The following is a 23235-nucleotide window of genomic DNA, read 5'->3' as shown; positions in this document are numbered from 1 at the left end:
TCCTTGCTGGCTGCTTTTGGGGCAGTACCTTGGAAAGGTAATTTGCTTTACAGCTTGAATAAAAGGTCTTGCCTTGGGATTGGGGAGAACAAACAGGACTAAGACAGAGATTGTGATGATACTGCATGTAATATGGGGAGAAATCTGCAGGGAGAAGTCAAATGGACACTTAATACTTTTTTTATGATGCATAGTTCATTCTCTGGTAATTAAGTTTATGCATATTGTCAGAACACTGTATCCATTTAATTTTTTTTTTACCTGAGGCTGTACTGGATATAGCATTTTGCCGTTTGTACTCGTTTATATGCTCATTCCTAAGATGATCTGCACCAACTGGAAAAAGAGGGAGCTGGGGTTTTACGTTTGGAGGACCTGGAAATCTTGTACTGATGTTTTCTCTGGGTGTTTAGATGCCAGAAGAGGCAGAATAACACCCCCCAATTAGACCTAAGCACTGGCAAAATCTTTGCTAAAGGAGGCCTGTGATTAAAGCTGTGTTAGGCCATGTTAACCCTTTGTTAAGTTAGCCAGATTTTAACAGGCTGCACCAGAACAGTTTCTCATGTTCATTCGGTGGTCCTGAGAGTGGCATTTTCTATTAATGAGCTTCACTTAGAAATAAGTAGCTATTCCAAAACAGTGAATAATTTTGTTTGCCAAAGCCTCGGCCTCCCAGGACCCGTAACACATCTTTGGAAGGCACATTTAGAGCAGGCCTAGCTGTCTTCATTTTTACATTTTGCTGCTGTCCTTGGGAAGAAATGCAAAGGAAACTGGTCCTCTATGAATACAGTGTGTTATGAGTCCTTTTTTAAAAATCAAGATATAATTCAATTCACATGCTGTAACATTCACCCTTTTAAAGTATATAGTTCTGTAGTTTTTAGTATATTGGGAAGGTTGTACAGAGTATTAGCCCTAATTCCAGAACATTTTCATCACCCCAAAAAGAATCCGTGTAGCCATGAGCAGTCATTCCCCATCCCCTCCGCTTCAGCCACTAATCTACTTTCTTTTTTGGGTTTTTTTTTTTTTTTTTTTTTTTTTTGGAGACAGAGTCTCACTTTGTCACCCAGCCTGGAGTGCAGTGGCACAATCTTGGCCCATTGCAACCTCCGCCTCCCGAGTAGCTGGTATTGCAGGCACTCACTCACCACCATGCTCAGCTAATTTTTTTTATTTTTAGTAGAGATGGGGTTTCACCATCTTTGCCAGGCTAGTCTTGAACTCCTGACCTCGTGATCCACCCACCTTGGCCTCCCAAAGTGGTGGGATTACAGGCATGAGCCACCGCGCCTGGCCTAGAGCCACAATCTGCTTTCTACTGAAAGTTCTTTTTTATGTTACAGTGAAATCTCCTGTCTCTATGACTTAGTAGCTAGATGAGTTGGGGATGGGTGGCTTCACAAATAAACTCTTAAGGTTGATTTTCAACTTCTCACAAGAATAATCTCTTAGTTTGTTATTTTCTATTTATCACTTCTAGGCCCCTGTATAAAGGGAAAGGTGATCTGCCTAGCCTCTGAGTCCACTTCACTTTTACTACTTATAATAAAATTTACCAGTTATCTAAAATACTAAATGTGTGTTAATGTGCAAGAAGTTGAGTCTGATCTGATAATGAAATGAGTTTATGGCAAACACCCTTTTGAATGCCAAGTCTAGAATCACCTGCAAGAGCACTACAGTTCCTCTCAGCCTTTCTGTTCTTTAACTTTTAGAATAGTCAGAATTCAAATCATATAGGACTTTGTCGGTCAAAACCAGAAAAACAAGTAGCTTGGATAGATGGCAGGCTTAGATATGTATGTGTCAAATATGTCTTAAATAAATACTTTGGATTCCTGCCTATGGCACTAGTGTGAAATCCTGAAGTTTGAGAGTTCGGAAGGCAAGTGGGGATTGATGTAAAGGGGGAGGAGAAGTATGAGTTCTCAGCAGTTTTCCTTGACTATAGTGGAAAGAGTAAAACATTGAGAAGCGTTAATGAAATAGGAGGTATGTAAGAGAACCACTGGGGGACCCTATGGACTGCTCACTGGGTGCCTTGGCTGGCAATACAAATTTATTAGCTGAAGAATTTTGTTTTTGTTGCTTAGCTCTCTTGGACTACCCCAGAATGGCTTTAAAAGTGTGAGTACTGGGCCTTCTCCCAAAGCCTCCACTGTTTGTGTTTGTGTAGCTCTGTTTTTCAGTCTGTGTACTATGTGTGGCTCTCTTTGTAGAATTTGCTCAGCAAGCAGTACCAGAAGCTGGCATACCTCCTCTAGGGCCACAGTGATGGGGAGCAGGGAGGGTGGACTCTACAGAAACCGTGGATATTAGAGTGTGTGGATATTGGGGAAGCTGGCGAGTATATACAGAAATCGAAACTGCCAGAGTTGGGATTGATTGTCGGAGCCTTTTACAGTAAGAGGTGGTAATTGTTTAATGTGGGTGCCCTTTTGTCTTCTGCCTGTCTGGTTCTCTTGGAATATTATAAATGACAGGTGCTGGAGGCTTGGAATTCATGTGGCTCTTCCTCCCTTGATTTGACAGATAAAACAAATGCATTATTTGGTATAAATGAATCAAAATGTTGTGGTTTAAAAAGTTCTCTAAATAGAGTTGAGTTTGTTAGAAACATGGATGCCCTTTCCAAAAAGATTAATTTCCTTCAAAGATGGTTAGGCTTTTCTGTTTAGACAGAATAATAATGAGCCTAATCTATTAAAACTTTTTTTTCAGGGAGAGAGGAGGGTATCTGCAGAAGAATATTTTCATCTCCATTGAATAATGCCTGACTCCCTTCTCTTCTGGTTGTAAAATTCACTAATCCCTCTTGTTGACTTCATCTCCAAAAAATTCCCAATAGGGAAATAAAGCAAAAAATGAAGCCCCTCTCACCCACCTTTACCCTTCACCCCTAGATTTCCACTACCTCCTAATAACTAGTTTTCAGCCATTTGGTGTAATTTTTTTTCTAGTAATTATTCAGCTATTCAGTGAACATGTGTCCATGTACATTTGTAATGCCTTTTATTTTTTATTTTATTTATTATTTTGAGACAACATCTTACTCTGTCACCCAGGCTGATGTGCAGTGGCATGATCTCAGCTCACTGCAACCTCTGTCTTCTGGGTTCAAGTGATCCTCTTGCCTTAGCCTCCCGAGTAGCTGGAACCACAGGCATGTGCCACCATGCCTGGCTACTTTTTTGTATTTTTGATAGAGACAGGGTTTTGCCATGCTGTCCAGGCTGGTCTCAACTCTTGAGCTCAAAGTGATCCACCCACCTCTGCCTCCCAAAGTGCTAGGATTACATGTGTAAGTCACTGCACCTGGCCCATAATGCCTTTTTAATGGCATATCCAAACCTATCCAAACCTTTTAAGTGACATCATAAGGAGGTGATATAATTTTACTTTTAAGTGAGTTGAGCTCTGCTCCAGTAAAAAATGTTGCCCAGATACTTTAATTGTAAACTGTCGAGATGTAGCAACCTGTGAGAGTTATCATGAATTGATGTGCATAGCACAGGACTGGACCCGTCTGCTACATTAGAAGGATCTTTCTGTATTCTGGTTATTGATTTGGGACAGTTTCATAAAAACTGCAATGTGATCTTGGCTAATTTCTTTGAAATATCACTTCAAGAATAAGGACCACACATAGTAAAGGGGGGCTCTTTGGCATAATAGTGATATTCATTTCTATAGACTCTGCTGACTTCCTCTGTTTTGCATTTCTTGGGTGTGTTGGTTCACAGCTAAAAATAGAGCTCTATTTAAAATGGGTACCCTTTCTGGAAATAAGAACTATATTTCAGTTAGTAAATTTCCTGTTTCCTTAACATGTGTTTTGTTTTGTTCTTTCCTTTTTTTTTTTTTTTAAACAGCAAGCCAGGGCTGAGCAGGAAGAAGAATTCATTAGTAACACTTTATTCAAGAAAATTCAGGCTTTGCAGAAGGAGAAAGAAACCCTTGCTGTAAATTATGAGAAAGAAGAAGAGTTCCTCACTAATGAGCTCTCCAGAAAATTGATGCAGGTAAATTATCTTTTCTACTCCCTCATCTTCCCTGCCTGTTTTCCTTTCTAGGAGAAAATGACTTTGATATAGCACTTTGCTTGTAACATTTGCTGATGAGGTTGTAGCTTAAGTTCTTTGGAGATTCAAAATACCAGGTAAGGGTGGCAGTGTTGTAATAGTCAAGACTGTAGTTTTCTAGCTTATCTGTATATGTTAGGTAAGCTATTTTGTACCCTGAGCATTTCCAAAAAAATTGCTGATGAGCAGAAGATCTTGGCATGAGATGTTGAATGTAGCATTTTGGAAGTATGGGGACTAATGCCAAATGTGAAATTTTTCTCCTTTTATGTTGAACCTATGAGTACATAAACTTTTTGGCAGTCATAGGTGGGTCTTTTGCACTAAAATATGAGGATATAAAGTGAAACATCTTTAGGAAATAGGTATCCATGATAGTTAAAACTACCCACAATCAACCATGTTCAAATGGGTGAGTAATATGTTACTGAACAAGTATCAGACTGCTATTAAAACTCAACGTTGATCACGAGTAATGTATAGAAGATGCCACACAAAACATATAGGAAGGTTTGGTTTCTCTACTTCAGAGGCTCATTCTCTCTCCCTCCTTTTTTTTCCCCCTTTCAAAGCTTACTGGTAAAGTATAAGGTAAAGTTTGCTTAGGGGAAATAGTTTGTGGGTTAGTATGAACTTAAAAATAAGTGGGATATTGAGTTTTCATTATTTAACATAGCTTGCCCAAAATAGTGAGCAGGTATAAAATTATCAGAACATTATTACAATTTTGTCTTTAGATGTCTGTGAAACACGCCCATATGTTTTAACGTCATCAATAACAATTTCATTAATTTGCTTGAAGTATATATATTAGTGAGGTTGTAATAAGAAGTTATTTGAGGCTTTTTAAAAAATCTTCCTAAGTTCTTTTCTTACCTCCCCACATAGATGATCCTGTAAGAGGATCTGGAAACTCTGATGTGGCAACTTTAGTGTTAAGACCATAACATGTTCCAGGCAGCTTTTACCCCTGTCTTTCTATTAGTCTCATTTTTCTACTTAATTACTGAATAAAGATACTGTTAATCTTGCACAAAATTTGATTTATATGGTAGTTACTGAAATGTGAAGAATAGGTACCCAGGCATTACTGTCTACAAAATTTTTGTACTGAAACTTTTTATTTATTCATTTGCATTGTGATTTAGAGAAAAATGGATGGAGAAGGTTAGTTTGACCTTTTAGTGTGTCTTACTGAGGCAGCATTAAATGACTTATTTTACCTGGTGCTTCTAGAATCATGGGGATGTAATTATGGTTTGTTTTTCCTAAGTGTATGTGTAATCAGGTGCCATAATTTTTGGCACTGCAAGAAACTTTTTTTTTTTTTTTTTTTTCAATTTACACAGTTGTTTTTTGGAGTCTTTAACCAAAGTACATTATAGGACAGTCAAGACGTTGCCAGATCATGTTCCTTTTCTCTATGTATCTCCACTATGAGTGATTGTATAGTCTGTAATTGGCCTCTCATTCACTTATGTAACCTACCTACCTTTTAAGGATATTGATGTTCCTTAAAATAAGATACTAAAAAAGAATGAAAACATAAGAACATAAGAATGAAAACATAAGAACATAATGCAACAGCAAAGGAAGTTATTTATAGTTGTATACTTGTTGTAAGAAGGCTTGAACTTAAAATTGAAGCTCCAAGCATCCTCTAAGTAATGCTATGACATAGAAATGTAGTCATTGTGTTTTCATAATTCTTATACCTAAAACAGTAGTTCTTGGTCAGGAGAAAAATCATAGACTAAAAACTTGGAAAAATTTTTCAGCGGATAGTGGATCTTTCTAAAGGGATTGAATGGTATATAAACTGAACAAAATAAACTGTTATTTCCAAAAGTGGTATACAATGTGTAGCCCTAGCCTTCATGCGGGCATATCTTATGTTTGCCCTCAGCCAAAAGAAAGGGCGTAGTATGAGGTGTGATTCTGTGAAAACATTGGGGATCTCTAGATGGGTCTGTAGCTTGTTGGTGATTCAGCTTGTAGAATCTGGACAGATGGATGGTTAGCATGTTCCTGAGACAATCTGTCATGCATCCCAGCTTGGTTTTTAGGCTTTTTATTTTAATGTTGTGGTAAATTTTACATAACATAAAATTTACCATTTTAGCCATTTTTGAGTGTACAATTCAGTGGCGTTAAGCATTTTCACTTTGTTGTGCAGCCATCACCACCATCCATCTCCGGAACTTTTTCAAACTGAAACTCTGTGCCCATTAAACAATAATGCCCATTCTCTTCCCCTGGTCTTTAGGCGTTTGAAAGGAGATGGATAGCAGGTAGTTTTAGGTTCAGGTCTCTGGCAAGTTCTGAAGCTGTTGCCATTCTGAGTCATGATAGGAGATCTGTTGCTTTAGACACCAGGTATCACAACATGTCTATTTTTTGATAGTGCTTAAGAACCTGCCCTCTATTGTTGTCCGGTTCAGGGATATCATAGCTGCAGCAGTGGAAGGGCTGTTCAGCCTATGATACTCATCCCTCAGGCTCCCAATATGTATTTCCTTATTAGGTTCAACCAGTCTTTTGTTGAATGACCACATTTTCTGCTACTCAGCATGGAAATACTGTTTTCCATCTGGAAGATTTTTGGAGTAATTAATACCAATAGACTTTTTCAACTATGTGATTATTTTAATATGGCTTTCTAGGATGTTTGCTTCTGCATAGGACCTTGCTAAAAAAAGCCTGCTAAGAGAAATCATGCTACAAGTGTCACCCACAGACAAATGGGTGCATTGACCTGTTCACTATGAAAGTGTTCAGCATTTTTCACCCAAAGGCCACTGAGAGGCTATATACAGATCAATTTTTGTTTTGTCAGAGTGCTTTGGCTGTTATTTCTGATAGTGATTGGACAATGCTTTTATGTGCATTTCAAAGGGATTTTTTGATCCTGAGAACAAAATGAGACTTGCTATAGAAGAGACGTGTCCCTTCCTGTCTGCTATGGCCAAGTTGGGTATCCAATACCTTTAAAAAATAGAATCAAGTTTACCTAAGTATACATGAGAGTAAATCCCTTTGCCCTTTAAAAGATCCAGTTTGGGAGATGGCTTAAACACCTCCATATGTGTTCATCCTCACCAACAGGAAAACACACACAAAAGGGAGCATGCAGCTCTTCTCCCTTGCTTTTCTGTCTATCCAGTACAGACACAAAATTTTATCTTTATCTTGTGAGAACTCTTGACTGAGAAGTCTACATCTTTCTGAGCCCAGGCCATGGGATTCACTACCTGATTGGTGAGACATTGTTCCAAAAAGAACTCTATTATTTTTGGTAAATTCAACATGAACCTACATTAGAGCTAAATTCTACTCTCGAATGCCTTGAAGAGAGGTTGTGCTTTAATCATTATTTGTAATTCAAACCTGTAAGAAGCGTTTGTGAGCAAACTTATCAGAATTTTATATACAGGCTGAGCGTGGTGGCTCACACCTGTGATCTCAGCACTTTGGGAAGCCAAGGCGGGTGGATCACTTTGATGCCAGGAGTTCGAGACCAGCCTGGCCAACATGGCGAAACCCCGTCTCTACTAAAAATACAAAAAATTAGTTGGGTGTGGTGGCGCATGCCTGTAATCTCAGCTACTCAGGAGACTGAGGCAGGATAATTGCTTGAACCTGGGAGGCAGAGGTTGCAGTGAGCCGAGATCACGCTACTGCACTCCAGCCTGGGGGATACAGTGAGACTCTGTCTCAAAGAAAGAATTTAATATACAATAAGTTCTCACTTAATGTTGCCAATAAGTTCTTAGAAACTGTGTCTTTAAGTGAAATGACGTATAATGAATCTTATTTATTTGTTTGTTTATTTTTGAGACTGTCACCTAGGCTAGAGTGCAATGGTGCAATCTCGGTTCACCTTCCAAGTAGCTGGGATTACAGGCACCTGCCACCATGCCCAGCTAATTTTTGTATTTTTAGTAGAGACAGGGTTTCACCACATTGGCCAGGCTGGTCTTGAACTCCTGACCTCAAGTGATCTGCATGCCTTGGCGTCCCAAAGTGCTGGGATTATAGGCGTGAGCCACCGCACCTGGCCAATGAATCTAATTTTACCAGAGACCAATTGATACAAACAAGAGTTAAGTTCCTACTGCATATTTCTGGTCACGAAAACATGACCAAACTTCCAAATAAAGACCCCAAACACTTTAAATATTACACATTGAAATAAACTGAGCTATGTATACTTTTAAAAAGACTAGTTAAGAAGAAGTAAGATAATTACTTACCCAATGATTCCAGTTTAGGGTCACAGGTGGTCAGAACCTGTCTTGGCAGTTCTGGGTAGCTTAGGTTACAAGGTGGAAATCTGCCCTGGACAGGATCTATTCTATCGCAGGGCACACGGGCACACTCACACTGGCTGAGACTGGAATCATTTAAACAATGGCCAGTTAACATGTTGTGCACATCTTTGGGATGTGGGAGGATGCTGGAGTACCTGGAGAAAACCCGTACAGACATGAGGAGAACACAGGAAATCCACACAGACAGTGGCCCCAGTGGGGAATCAACTCCACTCCCCATCAACGTTTTAGTGAAATGACATTATTTGAGGACCTGCTATATAACACGTACGTTAGGGGTAAAAAAAAAAAAAATGTCTAAAAGGCCATTCTTCAGAATGTTATAGAGTAATTATACTTGGGTGCTGAACTTACAGGTTATGTTGTTTTCTTTGTGCCCTATTCCTTCTAATTCTGTAACAGCAACATGATACTTTTGTAACTAGAAAACATCTTATTTCTTGAAAAGGAAATTTAAGAATTGTGATGCCTGGTTTGTCCTTACCTTTTGAAACCACCTCCTTCTGTTTCTTTGACTTAGAGAGCTCAGAGTCCTGCTATGCTAGTAGCATCTCTTTGTCATGGGCAGCAGTGCACAGAACCCCCCTGCAGAGTCAGGCTCATTTGCAAGTGACAGGAGATTCTGGACTGCCCACATCATTAAGAACTAGTATAATCAGAATGCTCTAATGATTAGCCTAACTGTCTTGTCAGTCTTTGTATGATTCACTCCACTAGTCCTCTATTGTAAAACTTCCTTTCATTTAAAAAAAAAAATTTCTAGGCCTGGCGCGGTGGCTTCTGCCTGTAATCCCAACACTTTGGGTGGCCAAGGCGGGCAGATCACGAGGTCAGGAGATCGAGACCATCCTGGCTAACACGGTGAAACTCTGTCTCTACTAAAAATACAAAAAATCAGCCGGGCGTGGTGGTGGGCGCCTGTAGTATCAGCTACTCGGGAGGCTGAGGCAGGAGAATGGCGTGAACCCAGGAGGCGGAGCTTGCAGTGAGCTGAGATAGCGTCACTGCACTCCAGCCTGGGAGACAGAGCGAGACACCATCTCAAAAAAAAAAAAAAAAAAAATTTCTGATTCCCCTGGCAAACTTTTAACCACCAATCACAAATACCTACTGGAAGACGTATCTATTATCTCAGACACTGAGATTGATCATGGTTTTAGCAATTGTGGGTTTTCCCACCTGCTTTTATGCAGGGCCAAAGCATCAACTTGACTTTCTGTTCTTTGGGAGCACACTCAGCTTGTTCTGGATTGTCTACACTTTTCTCAACAAATACCACTACCAAAAGTTAATAAACTATTTTTTTTAACCATAGATTACGACTGGGGTAGGAAGAGTACTGCATATTACATATATCTTAATCTTTTCAATCTATTCCAGCTTGCAAATTTCAGACCTTAAAATAATCAATAGATTTGTAGTACGGTACTTTCAATTCACATTTGAAATGGGATCTGATTCTGAGAAAATAATGCTGCTCTACCTATAATAAAAATTATTGTAGTCATATCCTAATAGGGGGCACATTGATGGTTGGAAATACTTAAGGAGAAAAGTCCTGGATCTCTTATTAAGGTGATACGGCTTATTTTTATTATTATTGACTTGGTTCCTGAGGTAAGAATGCTTCCTGGAACTAAAGTAGTTGGAGTTTCTCTAGCGTCTATGGAAAGATGATAAATAGAGGACAGGAAGGAAGTTGTGGGCAAAACTGCTGAAGCTACCTCTGCCAAATGATTTATAGCTGAGCAGTTCAGAAGGATATCATGCGACAGAATTATTCTTCTATCTCATTTACACAGAAATAAAACTGGGAAGAAGAATTTCTAAGTCTCCAGATCTGCCTGTTCATCTGGACAAAGGGCTTAGCACTTCATTTGCCTTCTTTCACTTGTCCTGTCAATTCTGGAGAAGTGGTTTCTCCTAATACCATCTTACTGGATTCTTTTTTTTCTAGAGTGTGTGCTTACTTAACCCCTGAAAGACTCTTTTTCTGAGTAGCGTGACAATTTCTGCAGGCAAAGGAAGTGAGTATAGACTCCCAATTCTCTTCTTTTCCAGGATGTACACTAGAATCTGAAGCATCCTCTTCACCCTCGCTCCCCTTCAAGTTTCCCAAGCCACTAAGATGGCAATGAAATTATTTTGTTTATGCAAGGAGCAGAATCACATGTCAAGCTGATAAATAATGTATGAAACTTCATTTAGTTAATTTCAAAGGCTCCAAGACCATGACACCATTGCATCCATTCAGATGAAACCTTGGTATCTCTATGTTAGGGGAGAGATCTAAATGAAATATGTCCTTTATATTTAGATGGCTAGATCTGTGGCCCTCCTGGCTTGTTTTTCAGGGCCCTTAATACTGATCAGAGAAATTTGCTATCACAAAACAGCTTTCAAAACAGTTAGAACAGAGCTTTTTCTTATTGTTTTCATTCCAAATTACCGGAACCTCAGCTTTGTCTGATCTTTTCAGGAGCAAGAGGTTCACACATTGCATTCACAGTATGCCTACAAAGAGCCACTGGGTTGTTTTTAATGCATTTTATGCTACCGCCACCAGTGGCCAAATTATAAGCCAGAATTCTGTTAGTAGCATGGCAAAAATCTCTCATTGCAATGTAATTTGTTATGAGTAGATAATACAATAAAGCAAGTAGTTCTTCAGTGTTGAAATTACTGAGTTTCTTTTGAAGTGTGCGTGCATGTGCGCATGTACTAAGGTTATGGCTAGATGTGATGTGCTAACATCCCAAAAAAAAAAAACAAAAAAAACCATAAGGGCAAAAAGTAAGGGCTCAGAAGCTTCAGATGCTGACTTTTTTGACATAAAATGTGAGAAAAAGTAGGTAGAGGGAAAAATAAAGGTAGAAGAAAAGAAAGATAAAAATAATTAGGTGAAGCTGGAGTTAAACTTGCTGTATTTACCAAAGTAGATGGGAGAAATATTCTTATTTCTAGTTGGAAAGGTGAATCTTGTCTATTAAAGGATACTAGGCCCCACTATCGATAGACCCTAGCTATCACTAGAAACAGTTTTAAAATAACTTTAAAACTTTTTGGTTCTAAATGTTACAATGTTTTGCATTTCATTTTTAAACAATTTGCAGTCAGCCCAGTCAGTAATTACTTTAAAATATGGAGTTATATCCTGCTGCTGTCCTCACCTTCCTATTTCCTCCACTCATAAACTTGGTAAGAAAGATGAGACCTTTTATTTTGATTTTCAATAATGCCTCAGCTTAGAATGAATTCTTTGGGCTAAACACTCTTTCTTCCTCAGGAGAAAATGCCAGTTTTTACAAAATGGATTTTTCAATATGCCAGAGCCAAAAGGATTTCTTTTTCTCTCTCTTTTTTTTTTTTTTTTTTTTGGAGATAGTCTCTCTCTGTTGCCCAGGCTGGCATGATCTTGACTCACTGCAACCTCCGTCTCTTGGGCTCAAGTGATTCTCATGCCTCAGCCTCCTGAGTAACTGGACTAATTTTAACTAGCCCAGCTAATTTTTGTATTTTTTTTTAATTTTATTTATTTATTTTTTTAGTAGAGACAGGGTTTCACCATGTTGGCCAGGCCAGTCTTGGATTCCTGACCACAAGTGATCTGCCTGCCTAAGTCTCCCAAAATGCTGGATTACAGGCATGAGCCACCGTGCCCTGCAAGGACTTTAAAAATCTTTTCCATGGAGCTTTTTTTTTTTTTTAAATATTCTTCCTAACCAGATTTTTTTTAAAGGTGTTAATGCTTTTAGTGGCATCATGCTCCTGGAAATCCAAGAAACTCAAACTTAGCCCTTTAGGTATTCCAAGTAGATAGGAAGTCTGATATTATCCTGAAGCCATCTGCTCAGAAGTGAGGGCCTGACTCTGGTCCTCAGTGTTGCTAACAAGGAATCAAAATAACAAATAACTAATTTCTGGAAGAACGTAGCTATTTTTTCTCTTTATAAAAGTTATATTATGGCTTTTCCTGTAGAAAATAGCAGATTAGATAACTCAGACATACCTCACTGAAGATAAACAAAAGCTTAACAAAATCCTTCTTTGTTAAATAATTAACATGATGGTGAAGAACTGTTGGGCAGAGATCTGAAGGAGGGTGAGAATGAAGCACCCAAGGCTGCTTTTATTCAGAGGACACTTGGAATTCATCCAGAAAAACACCTGAGATAGTAAATTGTGGTTTTGGTCGTTGTGTGGAGCTGGGGCTGCAGAAGTCAGTTGATTGCTTTTGGTCAAAGTTAGAGAGAGTGATCAGTCAACCCTACCTCAAGCTGGAATCATGAAGGGCTGCATGCTTAGGCTAAGAGTGAACTAGTTTTGCATCATCTGGGTAAATCAGAGACACAAGGCTTTGATTTTGGATTAAGGTAGACCCAGACTTATGGTGCTTAGCCAAAGGAGATGGAATTTTATGGAGCGAGTTACTATCATCCTAGGCTACAAGCTTCTCCTGCTGATAAATTTTCAAATACAATATTCAGCCCACAGTTAAAGATCCATGCACATGAAGATATGAGATTCCATGAATGTAAGTGACTAGAAATAAAAGAAATGGACTTCGCAGATACTTCAAATATTGGAATTACTGGGCATATACTATAAAGCAACCATGCTTACTATACTCAGAGAAGTAAAAGCCAACCTTGAAATCTTTGGCAGGAAACCGGAAACATATCACTTTTCTTGTAGACATTCAAATGTTAAGTGAAAAACTAATGAATAACTATATGGCAATACTTTTGAAATTTATATGATGTGGACAAATTCTTAGAAAAACACAACTTTCTCCAGCTGACTGAGGAAGAAAAAGAAAACTGTCTTCTGTCCTGTAAAGAAATTGAATTAGAGATCAACAGCCTTCATAAACAATGAATTCCAGGTCCAAATGGTTTCATTGAGAGTTGTACCAAACATTGAAGGATAAAGTAATTTGTCTTCTGGCCGGGCACGTTGGCTCGTGCCTGTAATGCCAACACTTTGGGAGGCTGAGGCGGGCGGATCACGAGGTCAGGAGATCGAGACCATACTGGCTAACATGGTGAAATTCCGTCTCTACTAAAAATACAAAAAAAGGCCGGGTGTGATGGCTCAGGCCTGTAATCCCAGCACTTTGGGAGGCCGAGGCGGGTGGATCATGAGGTCGGGAGGTCGAGACCATCCTGGCTAACACGGTGAAACCCCGTCTCTACTAAAAATACAAAAAATTAGCCAGGGGCGGTGGCAGGCGCCTGTAGTCCCAGCTACTCGGGAGGCTGAGGCAAGAGAATGGCGTGAACCTGGGAGGCGGAGCTTGCTGTGAGCTGAGATTGCATCACTGCACTCCAGCCTGGGTGACAGAGCAAAACTCCATCTCAAAAAAAAAAAAAAAAAAAAAAAAAAATTGTCTTCCGTAAATTCTAAAGGGAAAAAAATGGGTCCCCAATATATTTTAAGAGTAACATAACCTTTAATGCTCAAACTTAAGTGTAGTTCAGAAAAGGCAAATTATAGTACAGCCTCAATCATGAGCAAAAATCCTACACAAAATATAAGTAAATGAAGTCAGCAATATATTAAAAGGACAATGCACCATGACCACGTTGGGTTTATACAAGAAATGCAAGTTTAGTTTACCAGTAGAAAATCAGTAAGTGTAATTTGCCACATTCACAGAATAAAAAGAAAAAGTCATGATCATGTTAATAGATGGAGAGAGGATTTGATAAAGTGTAACAATTCATGATAAAAATTAGTGAACTAAGAATAGAACTGAAACCTGACTTTTTAAAAAAGTGTTTACATAGGCCAGGCGCGGTGGCTCGCACCTGTAATCCCAGCACTTTGGGAGGCCGAGATGGGCAGATCATTTGAAGTCAGGAGTTCAAGACTAGCCTGACCAGCATGGTGAAACCCCATCTCTACTAAAAGTACCAAAAATAAGTTAGTGGGGTGTGGTGGTGCACGCCTGTAGTCCCAGCTACTCGGGAGGCTGAGGCAGGAGAATCAGTTGAACCAGGAGGCAGTGGTTGCATTGAGCCAAGATTGTACTGCTGCACTCTAGCCTGGGCAACAGAGTGAGACTCCATCTCAAACGTAAATAAAGTGTTTACAAAAAGCCTACCCTAACCATTGTGTTTGATTATGAAAAGTTAACTTTCTCTTTAAAATCAAGAACAAGACATGGGGCCAGGCGCGGTGGCTCACGCCTGTAATTCCAGCACTTTGGGAGGCCGAGGCAGGCGGATCATGAGGTCAGGAGATCGAGACCGTCCTGGCTAACGTGGTGAAACCCCGTCTCTACTAAAATTACAAAAAATTAGCCGGGCATGGTTGCAGGCACCTGTAGTCCCAGCTACTCGGGAGGCTGAGGCAGGGGAATGGCCTGAACCGGGGAGGTGGAGCTTGCAGTGAGCAGAGATCGCGCCAATGCACTCCAGCCTGGGTGGACAGAGTGACTCCATCTTGAAAAAAAAAAAAAAAGAACAAGACACAGATGCCTGCTGCATTTCCCTATATTGATTTTTGTTGTGGATTTCTAGCCAGTGCAGAAAGGCAAGAAAAAGATGTAAGGATTGAAAGGAGGAACTAATATTGCCATTTACTTATTATTGTGTAAGTGGAAAACTTTTAAATCTTAAGAATCTACAGATAAGTAATTAGAATTCCATTTTCTCACATGAAAAATTGTATTTCTGTGTACCAGCAATAAGCAGTTAAATGTGAAAATATGAAAGCATCAAAAACCAAGAGAAGGGATTAAGTGCCATGGAAAAATATAGAACACTGTAAAGGGCATAGGGCAGTTAAAGTTTTAAGTAAATTCAAGTCATTGAGGTAATATTTAAGCAAAATCTGGGAGAAGAAGCTAGCCAAATAGATTTTTGTGGGAAGAGTATTGTAGGCAGAAGGAATAGGAAAGTGCTAAGGCCTTGAAGTAAGATTGTGCCTACCACGTTGGAGAAGCAGCAGAGAGACTGGTGTGGTTAGGTTGACGTCATGGGGAGAGAAGAGTGATAGATGAAATTGGGAGGTAATGGGTCTGGAGGCTTGATATGATAGAGGTTTGGGAGCCACTGTTGGCACTTTGGCTTTTATTCTGCATGGGAGCCACCCAGGGTTTTGAGCAGAGTGGCAAAATGATCCTACATAACTCTTAAAATGATTGCTTTGGTTGCTGTGTCATGAAGAGATTATGGATTGGGGGCCAAGGTGGGAGCAATGCATATTAGAAGGATATTCTGTAATACATGCCAAGAGATGGAGTGGATTATTCAGGGAGTAGTAGTGAAGATGGTAAACTGGATTCTGGGTACATTTTGAAGAAATAACCTCATAGGATTTGTGGATGGATTAGAAGTGGTGTAGAAAAAAAGGATCAAGAAAAACTTAGGGGTTTGAGTCTCAATGACTGGAAGAATAGTTCCCATCATTTAAGATGGAAAAGACAGCAAGTGGAGTATGTTTGGAGTAAGAAGGTCAGAAGTTCAATTGCAATGTCTGGGCTTCCAAATGGAGAGAACAGACAAGGCAGTTGGACAGAGGTTCTGACTCTCAACAGAGAAGTCTGGGCTAGAAATATAAATTTGGGAGTGTTTTCTTTAGAAATTATTTATTCCCATGGAAATTAATGCTGTTACTCAGGAGGTGTGCCCAGAGGAGAGGGCCAGAGACATATCATAAGGAAAATGCAAGGATGAACCACAGAATGGGAGAAGAGATATGCACCATATGTAATGACAGAGAACTACAAATCAGTAAGAAAGCAAACAACCCAGAGGAAAAATGGCAAATGATTTAAACAGACTCTTCACGTAAGTATGTGGCCAAAAAGCCAGTAAACAAATGGAAAAAGTACACAACCTCATTAGTAGTCAGGAAAGGTGAATTAAACCACAAGAAGATATTACTAATAAATTCTTATGTACTGCAGGTAGAAAATTGAAATCATTACACTCATTTGAAAACAATTTGGTAGTACCTAATTAAGTTGGAAATATTTATTCTCTATGACCCAGTGGTTTCAATCCTGGGTATATATCATATTACATGTACATGTGTACCAGATATGTAAAAGAATGTTCTTTGTGCCATTGATCATGATAAAAAACTAGAAATGGCCAGGCGTGGTGGCTCACGCCTGTAATCCCAGCACTTTGGGAGGCCGAGGTGGGTGGATCACGAGGTCAGGAGATTGAGACCAGCCTGGCCAACATGATAGTAGATACATGAAACTCTGTATCTACTAAAAATACAAAAATTAGCTGGGTGTGGTGGCGTGTGCCTGTAATTCCAGCTACTCGGGAGGCTGAGGCAGGAGAATTACTTGAACCACGGAGTCGGAGGTTGTAGTGAGCCAAGATCACACCACTGTATTACAGCCTGGCGACAGAGTGAGACTCTGTCTCAAAATAAATAAATAAAAAGAAATGACCCAAGTGCCTGTCATCCGTTGAGAGGATAGACTGTGGTATAAATAGCTGGATACTGTGAAGCAATGAAAATACAAACCACAATTAGTAACAAGTTCATTTAGCAGAAGAAGCTGGATATGAAAGAATGCAAAACCTAGCAAGACCAATGTTTGGAAGTAAATGAATACGTAGGTTGTTTAAAAAAACAACTTTAGGAAAAATCTAAGGAAGTAAATACCATAAGAGTTAGGATATTGATTATGGCTAGGAGTTGGAGAGGGGCTATAAACAGGAAGAGAAACAGGGGCTTTGGGGCAGACCATGATATATGGGTAATGTCCTAGATCTTGATTAATCCACCCCACTCCCAACCGTTGTTTTGCTTATCCTGAGGCTTAATCTAGAGCAAACGGTCCACATGAAGTGAGGACGTTATCATTTATTCAATCAGTATTTGCATTCACAATGTATTTTCTATGTTTTGGAGTAGGATCAAGGAAATCCTAGTCACTGCCCTTCTTAGAGCTTTCAATCCTGTAAAGAGTGATTGAGAATGTACCCAGGTGTTCTAGGATGGCAGCACACATCAGAGATGAGAGCAAAGGCTTTGAAGCCAAGGACCTCAGTTTGAACCCTGGATTTACCCTTTACCTGTGAAATTTCGGGCAGATCACCTAATCTCTTTAAGCTGTGGTTTCACTCTTTGCAAAATACAGATAACAGTTTCTACTGTAGAGTTACGAAGATTCAACCAACAAGTGTGATAGTGTATATAAAGTGCTTGAGACGTAATAATCGCCTTGAAGCATTAGCTGCGTTTAGAAGTAGCTGATGGAAAAGATATAGAAAAACATAATGAAATAGACATTAAAATGCACTTGAATGACAATGGGCTTCTCACACCTTAAAGGAGGGTGAGTGCACATTATGCTGAGGGCATGTGGGAAAACATTGGGGAAGTCTTTTATGCTATCCCCTAGTCTCGGTAAATTGAGGGGAGGGATTCGGACTCTATAGGCAGAGGCACAGCATGAGTGGGGCATGTGGGCAGAGTGAGTGGCATGGTTTCTGTAAGAGTGATCCGGCATGACTAGCAAGTATTGTGATCTAGAAGCCCCTGGACCAGTATGGTCACCAAAAGTGTTTGGCTGGCATGATGGGATTTTCTTTTTAAGAGTCAGAAAAGGACATGAGCTTTTCCTTTAACCACAATAGCTACCACTCCCTGGCTTAAACCCATCCATTCTTTGTTTGTTGCATGCATGAACCCTGAAGGCATTTATGCTTGCAAACCTTGGACTGTCACATCAACTGAGTAGTGTGAAAATAGTATGAGGAAGGCGTGGGAAGCTTGCATAGGGATTGGATCATGGAAGGACTTGAATGTTATGCCAGTGAGTTTGGACTTAGTCCACAGGTAGTAGGGAGCCATTGAAGAGTTTTGAGCAGGACATTGAAGTAATAGGACTTGTGCTAGGATGATCTACAGTGGGCCTGGGGAGATCCAGTAGGAGGTTTTGGCAGTAGCCCAAAGGAAAAGGAATAAAAGGCCTGAACCAGATTGGGGACATGAGCACATGGCACACACAAAGAAGAGTGTGTGTGTGTGTGTGTGTGTGTGTGACAGCTGTTGTGGAGGCTGGCTTCATGGGCCTTGGTAACTCATGAGATGTGAGGCATTGACCCAGATTACTGGTACCAGTAACAGAAGGGGAGGAGGTGGGAATAAGTGTGGGCCCAAGAAGCCCTTAGTGATGAAGTACTGAGTTTGAGGTGGGAGTCTGAATTTCTGCTCAGCAGAACAGCTGACAAGTCGGTTCTTGAGAGACTTTCTATGTTCTGAGAGAGATTTTTGAGCTTTTTTCCAAAGCTCATATTAATAACATTATGATTGCTTTTGACAGTCTAATGGCTTAATGCAGTTACTGTCCTGGGGTGGCCTTTACTTGGTCCAATGCAGGTAGCTCCATTCCTTGGTAACTTTCAATAAACCAAGGATGTTAGTTGCAGTACTGTGGGTAACAGAGATATTAGTTGACTAGTGAAAACAAAGCTGGGGGCCTCTCAAGTTTCTTCTTCTTCTTTCTTTTTTTTTTTTTTTTTTTTAGACAGAGTCTCGCTCTTGTCGCCCAGGCTAGAGTGCAGTGGTGCGATCTCGGCTCACTGCAACCTCCACCTCCCAGGTTCAAGTGATTCTCCTGCCTCAGCCTCCTGAGTAGCTGGGACTACAGGCGCATGCCACCACGCCCGGCTAATTTTTTTGTATTTTTAGTAGAGACAGGGTTTCACCATGTTAGCCAGGCTGGACTCAAACTCCTGACCTCAGGTCATCTGCCCACCTCGGCCTCCCAAGTGCTGGGATTACAGGCGTGAGCCACCGTGCCTGACCTGGTTTATTCTTAAGTTGTCTTGAAAAAGCTGGGTCCTAGGGGTAGTGGCTAGAAGGTGTGCTTCAGTTGGCAAGGACTGACTTGACAACAAGCCCAGACCTGCACATTGACATTTTACAAAACCTAGGATCCAGCAAACCTGCTGCATGTTGGGTGGGAAGGTGCTCTCAGCATCCAGCATCCAGCATACACATGCACCTGTGGTACCTATTGGAGGAGGTTCTCCCAGGTAAATGATTTTCAATGCCTCTACCTGCTAGAAAGAATTTATTGAGAATAAAAAGTCATTTGGTGCAGAGTTCTTGAATCTATTATGTAAAAGGCCTGGTTCATTGAAGTGGTTCCAGAAATCCTTTGTAAATTATAAGCACAATTATTGGTAATTGGATGATGCTTAAGGCTAGCCTGCTTAAGATCAAATTAATGCTACACTTGTGTATTTCATTGGGCTGGAAGTTTGCTTTGAGACTATATATCTAATCAGTGGATGATATAAGAAAATGCTTGCTTTAGAACTTAGAATTTAAAATTATACCGATTTATAGTTGAGCATATAGTTGCATTTTCGTTTATGCCCTTTTCAGTTCTGTTAATATATTTTTCTTGTTGGATCCCAAGGAACAAACTTTTATTTATATAACCCTAATTCCGTTGAAAATGTGATCTGCTGAGGGATCATTGTTATGTAATTCTGATTCCACAGGGATATTTTTATTAGTGTTAACATATAGCACAAATAAGGGTTATAAAACTGTTCGATAATCTTTGAGATTGGCCTTATATAAAAAATGTATTTGTTGAAAATTCTGATTTTTGAAAAAAGCCTTTAATCTGCCTAGGCATCTAGCTTTATATATATTTAAGGCAGACACATGAGTATCATTTCAAAATATTAATTAATATGCTTGATTATTATTAGATGGAATAATTTCTGTTCTAGTTCAGGATCTTTGACTTTATTGGAAGATTTAAAATTGTTCATGTAACAGTACATTAAGACCTATGATGATAAATTTAAAGTCGTGCCTAGAAAAGTTTGCCCATATTGAAGATGGGCATCAGAGGTGAAACTGACAGCTAGTCTTGAGTCACCCTGCACTAGGCTTCCCAGGGTTTTCACGTCTGTGGTGCCATGAGCTATAGCTTTAAAATAGGCAGGTCAATTCAGGGTGTTGGTTCAAACCCTATTGGAGCCACGTTGCTTGAATTTACATGGTATCTGTTTAAAAGAGAATATCTGAATTTTTCTTAGACAAACTATATGAGGCAAGTTCTGTAGTTATTAGTCCTTCAAGGTCCCTATGCACACATTTGCCGCCTACCTCTTGCTCATCTTAACCCTTGTCTCATGATTTTAGGGGACTGAGGTACTTCTGTGTTTCTCTCAAGCAAGCTCTTTTTTTATTTTTTTTATTTAGACAGGGTCGTGGTCTGTCACCCAGGCTGGATTGTAGTGGTGCACTCACGCTCACTGCAGCCTTGATCTTCTGGGCTCCAGCAGTCCTCTCACTTCAGTCTCCTGAGTAGCTGGGACTACAGGTGCGCGCACCACCACGTCCAGCTAATCTTTTCTTATAGAGACAGAGCCTCACTGTGTTGCCTAGGCTGGTCGCAAACTCTGGGGCTCAAGCAGTCCTCTTGCTTCGGCCTCTAAAAGTGCTAGGATTATAGGCATGAGCCACTGTGCCTGGCCATGTTTCTCTTTTTATTGGCAGTTTCTTTGTTCCAGGAAGAACTGTATTTTCTGTTTCTAGTCTTTGTTCAGGAACTCTATGCTCTGCTTGTGTTGCATGTCACCTGAGGTGGCAGAACAAAGCAGGCAGCAGAACTGTTTGTTTTAGCACTGTCTTTGGGGGATGATAAAAACTGTGAATCTTTAGCAAACAGAGTTACATCTCAGAATGGCTTGATATTTTCCAAATGGGTTAGTGTAACCCAGTGACCTTACTTGAGTTCTGGTAATGACAGCTTTACCATCAAATTTTCCTTAGGGTATAGCTCTTGAGAGGAAAATGCCTCCTAAAATTGAGAGCTGTGATAGGCTTTATTATTAGTTCAATCTGTAGTCTTAAAGGAAGTACCTAAAGCTACTGACAGTGTTAGACCATCTGTCTAAATATGGATATTTTCCTGCAAGCCAATGAGAGTCTTGCCTTTCTTCAGATTAACATTCTATGACAAACGCTGCTTGGTGGGCAAGAGATTTTTCAATGTTAGATTACACCCTTTATTGTTTTAGTTTACCTCAGGGCAGAGGCATAATGTTGAGAAAAAAGAAGGGTTCTTTCAAATAAAAATGGCAGCAGTTGAAAACATATTGGAAGAAAACATAGCTACTGTATTAAAAAAGCTATGCAAATAGTTTAAAGGTTTTAAGACTTAAGTTTATCATCTCTCAATAACTAGTAGATACTGTTAAAGCTTAGTGTTCATAACTATTTTTAGGGCAAGGATGATATGTTAACTATAGATCTCGCCTACCATTCGCATAGTACCTGCAGATAGAAGACAGCACACCACGCTTACTGAATGAAAGCCTTAGGGGCAGATGTACATGCTTTGCTATATTTTTCCTCCTAAGCGATGCTTGTTCCATTGGGTTCTTTCTCAAAATTGCTGGGAACTCTTCTTGTTCTCTATTCATTCATCTTAGTTCTTTTAATTGCTGCTTGGTCTTGCAGAATCTGAGTTTTAAAGAGCTAGCTAAGTATAGACTTGTCACTGTAAGCACCTCCTTACACCTGCTTTTCTCTTGGGTCCCTGCAAGATTGACCAGGTTATTTTTGGCCTTGAACATCAAAAACAGTTGGAAGGAAAACAGCATCTATTTATTCAATATTTCCAGTGTTGGAAGACTATGTCAGATTAAAATTTTTTTTCTTTTTTTTTTTTCTTTTTTGAGACAGAGTCTCGCTCTGTCACCCAGGCTGGAGTGCAGTGGTGTGATCTCGGCTCACTGCAACCTTCACCTCCCTGCAACCCCTGCCTCCTGGGTTTAAGGGATTCTCCTGCCTCAGCCTTCTGAGTAGCTGGTGCATGCCACCACACCGGGCTTATTTATTTATTTGTTTGTTTGTTTGTATTTTTAGTAGAGACAGGGTTTCACCATGTTGGTCAGGCTGGTCTTGAACTCCTGGTCTCATGTGATCCACCTGCTTCGACCTCCCAAAGTGCTAGGATTACAGGCGTGAGCCCCTGTGCCTAACCAAAACAATTTTTTTCCCCTTAAACTGAGTATGTGTTTTCAGGGCAGTGGACACTGTCAAATGTGGAGAGTGTTACTTGTAGCCATTTTGAGGATGATCAGGCTTGCCTCAGCTCTCAGTTGTCCACTCCACCCTAAGAAGGGTTTACAAAGAAACGTTGCATCCCCTGGGCAAGCATACATGGCTTTTTTTCTATGTTTAATCATTTGGCTTTCCAGGTGCGCAGGGTGTGGTAGGTACTCATGGGTGGAGCAGTCTGAAGGCGACCTCTCTTGGGTTTGCTCAGTGATACAGCGGGAGAGAGCACTGGTTTGGGGTTCTGGGCAGGGTCTGGGTCCCAAGCTCCGCCACTTTCCAGCTGTATTGCTTCAGTCTAATAATGTGATTTGTCACATATAAAATGGAAGTGACCATGCCTGTCTAAATGCATGTGAAGAACCTGGTGTATAGTGTCTGCCAAAAGAAATGGCTGTGAACATAAAATTAGGGAGCAGTGTCCTATTCAGCCAAAAACTAAAACTTTTGTGTGCTTCGTTGTTTTAGTAGCTTTTACTTTTTTCCCTTAATTCTGAAACATCAGGCCAACCCCTGCTGTGGATCAACAAACCACCCCCCCCCAGTTGAGAGTGTTATAAAAATAATATGCAATTATTAATGAGAACCTCCCCAAGTCCCTATGGGTCCACTGGATTTCTTTTATTTTCCTTTGGTTTTGTAGGTTGGAGTTTGGTTTGTTTTTGTTTTTAAATTTTCTCTGGTAATGACACCGTAGCCTTATCTTTTAATTGCATGAATAAGATTCTTTTTTTTGAGACAGAGTT

At 40.1% G+C, this 23235-nt stretch overlaps 1 protein-coding gene across 2 annotated transcripts in view; it reads left to right on the top strand.

Annotated features, from left to right (window-relative positions):
- The window catches only part of CCDC6 (coiled-coil domain containing 6), a 119151-nt gene that overhangs the window by 52085 nt on the left and 43831 nt on the right, over window positions 1-23235 (top strand). For both annotated transcript variants that reach the window (XM_055274389.2, XM_055274390.2), the window contains exon 2: window positions 3882-4031. In XM_055274389.2, coding sequence (XP_055130364.1) covers window positions 3882-4031 — 150 coding nt within the window. The remainder of the gene's footprint in view (window positions 1-3881; window positions 4032-23235) is intronic.

This window comes from Symphalangus syndactylus, chromosome 4 (assembly GCF_028878055.3).
Source record: "Symphalangus syndactylus isolate Jambi chromosome 4, NHGRI_mSymSyn1-v2.1_pri, whole genome shotgun sequence".
NCBI classification, from domain to species: Eukaryota; Metazoa; Chordata; class Mammalia; order Primates; family Hylobatidae; genus Symphalangus; species Symphalangus syndactylus.
The sequence above is the reverse complement of the archived record's forward strand: the minus strand, read 5'-3'. Positions and strand labels throughout refer to the sequence as shown.